At 58.7% G+C, this 7,451-nt stretch overlaps 1 protein-coding gene across 1 annotated transcript in view; it reads right to left on the reverse strand.

The window, feature by feature from the left end:
- Window positions 1-7,059, reverse strand: part of HPSE2 (heparanase 2 (inactive)) — a gene marked incomplete at its 3' end in the record, with an annotated part of 123,411 nt that extends 116,352 nt beyond the window's left edge. Inside the window, exons 1-2 of the mRNA XM_019555510.1 lie at window positions 7,050-7,059; window positions 5,678-5,884 (exon numbers count right to left, since the gene is read on the reverse strand). Of these exons, the coding sequence (XP_019411055.1) occupies window positions 5,678-5,884; window positions 7,050-7,059 (217 nt within the window). The remainder of the gene's footprint in view (window positions 1-5,677; window positions 5,885-7,049) is intronic.
- Window positions 7,060-7,451: the final 392 nt, after the last annotated feature.

Raw genomic sequence — 7,451 nt, forward strand, 5'->3', positions numbered from 1 at the left:
CATCTGACCCCGGTGCTCTTTCCTGCTCAGGCAGGGGGTCGGACTAGATGATCTACCTAGGTCCCTTCCGACTCTAGCTACTATGAAACTACTATGAAACTATGACATACAAGTTGCCAGGCTCAGGACAGATGTAACTGGGTACCACGTAATGCCCCGGGCTGCACGGGAGGTGAAACCGGATGATCTAACAATCCCTTTAGCCTTGAACTTAACCCAGAAGCTCCCTCCTGGGGACAGTGGAAGAAAACAGGCACCTGCAAGGAGAAGGAACAAAAGGAAAGGCCTGCGGCTGCAGCGAAGTGATGAACTCTGCCAGGCAGAGCGCGCCGCCCCAGCTGTCGGGGTTCAAAGAGCCGTGACAACGACGCCCGCCGACACGTGCAGCCGGCCGGAGATCGCGCCCGGCTCCCATCCCGCAGCCTCCCTGCCAGCTCGTTATAGCACAGCATGGAGCCGTGCAGCGGGAGACACAACGCAGCAGCCACGGCGCTCAGCAGCACAGCCCCACGGCCTGCCCTCTGCTCCGCTCCCTCACAAACACTGGCCAAGTCAAGGTCTCTGCTCTAACAGCAAAGGCCTCCCCGGCAGGCTCTGGGGCACCAGACAGATGCTGTCCCACGAGAACTGCATTGCACCAGACCCGTAAAGCTCCCGGTCGTGGGGGGAGGCTCACGCATGCCGGAGATGGGGCCTAGCCCTAGACTCCCCGCCAAGCAACAAGAACGATGGGGCCTCCCTGCCCTCGGAGCTAGAAAACAGATGCAAAAGTTCTGCACCTTGGCTTTTCCCTGAAAATGTTCTTCATTCACACGTGCCGAACACCCCCCTCCACACACTCCTGCCCCTCCCCACACGACCCCGGCAGCTCTGCACCCCCGCCCCTAACCCCCAGCTACGCACCGCTGCTTCTACATGCACCCTCCAGCCCTCGCACACCGGTACGGCCCGTGCTGCTCCCCTGGAGGACTCTACCTCTGACCACGACACACCAGTATTCCCAGCAACGCACAACTAGTCTACACACATGAAACCTCTACGCGACTAGTCCCCGACCTGCCACCCTGCCCACACAGACCCTTGCACGCACCACACCATGACCCCAATGCACACACACAGCCATCCAGGAGGACCGCCCAGCCCAGCACACGCACACTCCACCAGCAGTCACCCACCGGGGGGAAACACCCCAGAAATGGCTCGAGCCATTTCTCCAGAAGGCTGGGGTCTGCGATCGCTGTTTCTCTGCTTAGCACTGCAGTGATACGGGCTGCGTGGAAACCCCACGGGGCAATCCTCACATCCTAGGCCAGGAAGAGCAGAGAGCTCCTGACATGGGCAGGTCTCTCTGATGCAGTGCCCACAAGAAGCAAGTCATGCCCCTATTTCTAAGAGTCCCTGGTCATCCCCTCCTCCCATCGCATTGCAGGCGCTCTGGTCTTTCACCTGGGTTGTGGGCGACTTGGGTGAGGATTCCCACATCACACATTGTCACCTTGAACAGCAGGGAAGTACCATGGGCTACTCGACTGCAATGAAAGAAGACCCTCAGGGGCAGGATCCTCACGAGTCCCGTGCATCTCACTGCCACTAATAAGTTCCTAAGCTGGGCAATGTCCTTTCAAGTCAGAAACTCCTGGCAGAGGCAGCATCTGCAATGGCATCTTGGGATCCATGGGCTCCACCGACTTGACCTTCACGGTGAACAAGAAGGCTTTATTTTCATTTTTGAGGAGCTAATGAATCAAAAGAGAAGGAAGAATTCCAAAAAGGTGATGGATTCACCCCGCGCAGGTGAGAGCTTTGTGCCCAGAGCTTATCCAGCATGTCCCAACCATGCACTTAGTCCAATAAATGATACCAGCAAATCTCCTCTGGCTCTCCCGTATTTCCTGGACCATCGTGGCAACTGCAAGCAACTTTCTTCTCCCTGCTGCCCACCCACTGCTGCTGCTCCAGCCTCTCCTTTGTGCCCGAGACTGGACCACAGCACTGAGAAGTCCCCTGGACAGTGCTGGGAAGCCCCATGACTGTGCACAGCCATACACGCCTTAGCACATGCCATTTTTTCTTGGCCCCACGCTCCTAGACCTATACCCTCCTGGGCTTTCTCTGCTCCTGCCCCACTCTTTCCTGCTCGTTCTCTTTGCAGCCAGGGCCCAAGGAGGCGGCGAGAGGAGAGAAAGCCGATGGCCCCGGGCCCTGGAGCCTGGCCTGCACAGCCAGGAGGAGCAAACCCCAGGGAAGGCCTGCTTTGCCCCAGTTGGGCTCTTGCACGCACCGGGAGCCGTGAGGGGCTGGAGCAGGCTCAGTCTGGATGGAACCGCAGCCAAACTCTTAGTGAGGGCAAGCGCATTCTCCAGGGCTTGAAACTCAGCCAAATTTCACATCAGGGCGCCCCCCTTGCCAGATTTGAAGACGCAGCGCCAAAGCCTGGAGGCTTTTGAGCTTTCTCAATGAAACGGGTGGGGTCAGCCCAAGGCAGACATCCCACACCAGAAATTTCGGGCCAAATTATTCAAGTTTGGCAAAGTTCTGAGCAATGAAAAACAGAGCCTTGTCGTGCAACATGCCAGGCTTTGTTAGGTCTTGGCAACACAACGGCCTTGCCTGCCGTCACTGCCGTCCCTCGTGAGGCCGGAGGGCAGCAGGAAGGGGCAGGGAGCTTCCCCAGAGATGGAGGGCGAGTCTCACTCCTGTGCCCTTGGCCTTGGGGCAAAGCCAAACTGCTCTGGGCAGCTTCCTTCTGCAGACAGCTCCAGCATGAGCCGTCTGCCCGGACGCCGTAGCCTGGAGAGAGCAGGAAAGGAAATGAGCCCTGCAGCGAGACCCGCCTTGCCTGGCGCTGGCAAAGCAGAGGGTGCTCCAGGCAGCGAAAGCCGCAGAGCGACTTTTCCTTAAACTCTTTCTACCAGGAGATACCTTTGTACGGTATAAAGGTGCCTCGACAAAGCCTTGGCTGGGATGATGTAGCTGGGGCTGGTCCTGCTTTGAGCAGGGGTTGGACTAGATGCGACTCCTGCGGTCCCTTCCACCCTCATTGTCCATGTCCATGCAGGGATTGCTGCTCCAAAGAGGATGTGCCCACTGCTCTTACCGTACCAAACCAGGGGCAGGGCACGCCATTTTAATGCTGCCATTGACAAGGCCTAGGCCAGCCGGGGCCTTGGGGTCTTTCCTTTCATGACTGCGATATTTGCTCACCGCTCTGTTGCAGCCAGCAATGGTTTTCTATCACCTCCCTCTCCTCCTGGGACCTGCCTGCACCTACTTCTTTCTCTGTGGCTTTCCCCACAAGCAAGCGTTCAGGGTTTCCAAAGCCTCTTCCCAAGCTACAGGAGTTTGGGAGTCGAAAAAGGCTCCAGCTTGCAGACAGAGCGTGGCCTAGCGAGCCAGGTGCCCAGAGAACGGTGTGTCAGCTGGAGCCAGGGCTGCAAACGGCTGAAGTCGACTACGGGCCCGGGAGGAGATGGAGGTTTTGGGCTGGGCAGCCTGCGGGGCCAGAAGGAGCCGCGGCCACGCCATTACCTCAACAAACATTTCTAGTTCGGAGGCATCCTGCCCTGCGGTTGTGGAGGGGCCGGGGGAGGGCAGAAGCAATTCCCCAGCCACACAGAATTAAGGAATCTGCACACCACGAGAGAAATCCCGGGTCTGGTCGAGACCTCAGACACTCGATGGCATCGTGCAAGGGAGGACGTTGTAGGTGTCCGTGCAGCCAGGCTGAACAGGCTGCCACCGCCAGCCGGGAGCAACCAGAAGCAAGCAGAAGGTGGCTTCAAACCAGCGGCGGCAGGGGGACCCGTTAGGAAAAGGGCTTTGGGGTTAAAGTCCGCTCATAGCAAAGAGGACCTGGGGGTCATTGATGGGTATGGCAAGGGACTGGTGCTGTGGAGAGATGACAGACAAAGCCCATCCCTGGGACCCGAACCCAGCACATGTGCAGATAGCCATTCCTCGTACCACCTCTCCGGCCCCCCCAGGAGCCCCTGCCCACCCCCCGCGCCGAGCGTGGTGCAGGTGGGAACCTCCTCGAGCGCCTGCCAGGTGCTTTGACTTTGCAGGCAAGGCAGGTCCCTCTACAGCAGACGTCCAACCCCCTCCGTCCACCCCAAAAAGACCGAATCCATCACCAAGAGGGGAAATATTTACACAAGTTAGTCTAGCTCCAGTTAAATATTATGCTTAGCTGTCTAGAGTCTGTGTTCCCAGGCCAGTCTATGAAATCAAAGCCTGAACTTCATAACAATTACGAAGCTAAACCGCTCGCAGTCGCAGGGAGTTGGAGTGCATTACCGGTGCGGTATTAAAACGAAGCGACTCTGCTTCCCAGGCGTCCTCGTGCTCCTGCAAACGCCCAGGAAGGGCGAGGAGCCGACCTGGTCCGCAGGTAGCGCCTCTGCTCTGCAGGGCCCGTGGAAGACGTCGGCAGTGCCTGCAAGGGCTCGGGGGCGGCCTGGTAAGGCGCTCGGGAGGGAACGGCCCCGTCTCTCCCGGGAAGTTTGTTTAGTGGAAAGTAAGCAAGTTGTCAGGGGAGAAGCTGACAGTGTTGATTCCAGCAGTTGTGCCGGGAATAAACAGCCAAGCAGATTATGTTACTGAGAAACGGCTCCGAGGACCCCGCTCACGTTCTCGGTGTCGGCCACGCTCCACGCCGGCCCTGCACCCCGGCCACGCTCCGGAGACCCCCACACGGCCCCTCCGGGAGGATCCGCGGGGAGCCCGCACCCCTGCAGCTGAGCTCCCGGTGCAGAGAAGGGACACGAGGGGCCGAGCCTTTGGACAACGTGCCGGGATCAGGCTGGGAAGGCGCGGGGGCAGAGGCGGTGCCAGGCTCGGCTCCCTTCTCCCTCCCGCTCGGCTGGAGCTCACCACACTGTTCGCAGGGTCTGCACGCCCCAAGCCAGGTACCATCCCCGGGCCCCGCAGAGGGGCATCCATCTCTGCAGCAGCTGCATGGACTCCCCCACCCCTGCAATAGCCACCCTGCGGGGAGCCAGGGCCTCAGCTTGATTTATGAGCCTCTTTGCTCCTCCGTTTATGTAAGTGTGGTTCACGGGGCTGTGGGTGGTACAGAACAGTTATCAAGGGGCATTGGCGGGGGCTGGCAGCCCAGCCCTCCTCCACCCCTCGCTGCCTGGAGACGGGCGCCCTTAACGCGTGCCCAGAATGTGGCAGCCCCCATCCTCCCTCCAGGTTCTGGTCTGTGGATAACACAAACATGGCCAGGATACAGTCTCATCTCAGCCCCGCCTGCACCATTATCTCTTTGCATTTGCTCTTTAATATTTACTGGGTTCATGTAAAGTGCATGGTCTGGAAAAAAAAAAAAAAAAAAGAGAGCTGCAGCTCGAAAGACTCCAAATTTAGCAATTGCGGCAGCTCCCCTGCGGGAATGGCTAGCGGGGGCATCTCTGCAGCGCTGCTCTCCACTGCGGTCCGCTTGCATGGGGTGTTTGGAAAACATGTCCCCAGCGCCAGGCGCTGTGGAGACGTGGCCCGCAGGAGATGCTGGGGCCACTCCACCGCGTCCAGCGGATCCCAGCCAGCCCAGACGCCTGGTTGGAAGGCAGCAGCAGCCGGGTGCGCGCGGGTGCTCGAGTGTCAGCCGGCTCTCGGCTAGCGAGCTAAGGGCGAGCCGCAGCCCCGGGCCCTGGGGCCGGCCTTGCCACCTTACCTGTTAGCGTGAGGTTGCTGTACGTGTTTGAGAACTGCTCCTTTAACAAAACCAAGTGCATCTGGGCTGCCTTCTCCCTCTGCAGTTCCAGCATAATGTCTGGGTGCTGGGCGATCTTACAGCCTTTCTGCTTATCCAGGGCAATGTCGCTGCGCACAATGTCTAGAGGAAGAAGGAAAGAGAGAGAAAAAAGGGGAAGAGCCAAACCTCAGCTTTCAGTTCCACCTGAAGGGGCCAGATGCTTGAACCAGTCCCAGCCAACGCTCCAGCCAGACAAACTGTACCAGCCAAGGGTCAGCACCTGCAGGCGCTTCGGCCCCACGCACCGCATCCACTCAAGTCCTGCGTTCACCAGACCTCACATCTTCCCCTGAATCCTGAGTCACCACCTGAAACACCCCCACTGCCCCGAGGCGCTGACCCCTGGCAGCTTATCCCCCCCATGACTGCCTTTCCCTTGCTGGGAAGTCCCGCGGTGCATATACCGAGTCTTCTCACTTCTTTGCTAGGCACTGCTCGAAGTGAGATAAACCCTCCCCGGCATCACTTCCTTGCCTTCCTCTTCTGTGCCCGCACCGGCCCCGGGTTTAACTGACAGCTGCTGCTCCAGCACCGTTTAATCCCCCTGGCCACTTCTGAAGCCTGGATGGTCACGTCTGTGGCCCTGGGAACGGCTTCTTCTGCAACCTCCACCCCCGCCCTCCGTCAAAGAAAGCAGATCAGTATTTCTTGGGCAGAGAGAAGTAGGTAGCAGTGTGAGTCTGAAGCCAGGGTAGAGATGTGCCTTCTAGGCTAACTGGATCAGAGATGCATAAGTATAAGCTTTGATGAGTAAGCGCTCACTTCATCACATCTTCCACAGCAACTGAAGTGAGCTCTGCAAATGCTTCTGCCGCTCCGACTCAGTTAGTGTGCAAGGTGCAGCTCCACCCTGCCTTCTGTCGGTGTTTCACAGGTCATGCCATAGCTTGTGGCACAGCTGTCCCGTGACATCCCCACACAAAATTACTCCCCTGACTGGGCCACAGGAGAGCGAAGGGAAAGAACAGAGAGAGAAGCAAGGGGTGGCCACCCTGCCTGCTCCGGAGAGGAGAAAAAAAGTCTGCAGAGGCCACTCGCTGAGCTGAGCTAAATCTGAGCAGGTGCCTGCTCTCTTCCAGCTGGCACCTCCATGCCCCAGGACAGGTGCCAGCCCTGCTCCCCAGGTGCCCTCCAGTCCCAGGACAGCTGCAGAGATGCACGCTGGAAATACGCCGGCAGCCAGAGCAGAAGGCGTTCCCCTCCAGCCTCGCCCTCGCTGCTCAGCCACACGCGATGTGCAATGCCCCGGGGGTGGTTTCTGGCGAGGTCCTTGCATGCTGACGTGGCCTACCTATGAACATCCTGGTCTGTCACACATGGCCCTGAAGGCTGGCAGAGCAATTCACGCACCCTAGCATACCCTTCCTGCTGACACTGGCCCCCCCGGTGCCACACAGAGCTGCACAGATCTTTCCTGTCAGCTGCAGAAAGGTTGGGGCAGGGGAAGCGGCTGCCTTTGCAACCCCATCGCACCTAGCCTGGACCAGTCTTCCAAGGGCTCCTGGGAAAGCAACCCTGAAGCTAAGGTGCCCACTCCTACATCAAGGATTGATGGGGACACAAAGCAGCGGGTGTTTGATAATCTGGGGACCTGCCCAGTCTTAGCTCAGACACGTGCTCTCGTCTCAGATATGCAAACCCTGCCCCAGTCACACAGCGCAGGAGCCTCATGGGTTTTACTTCTTACCCCAGC

The sequence above is a fragment of the Crocodylus porosus genome, unplaced genomic scaffold (genome assembly GCF_001723895.1).
Source record: "Crocodylus porosus isolate Cpor-Errol unplaced genomic scaffold, CroPor_comp1, whole genome shotgun sequence".
In the NCBI taxonomy this organism is placed as follows: Eukaryota; Metazoa; Chordata; order Crocodylia; family Crocodylidae; genus Crocodylus; species Crocodylus porosus.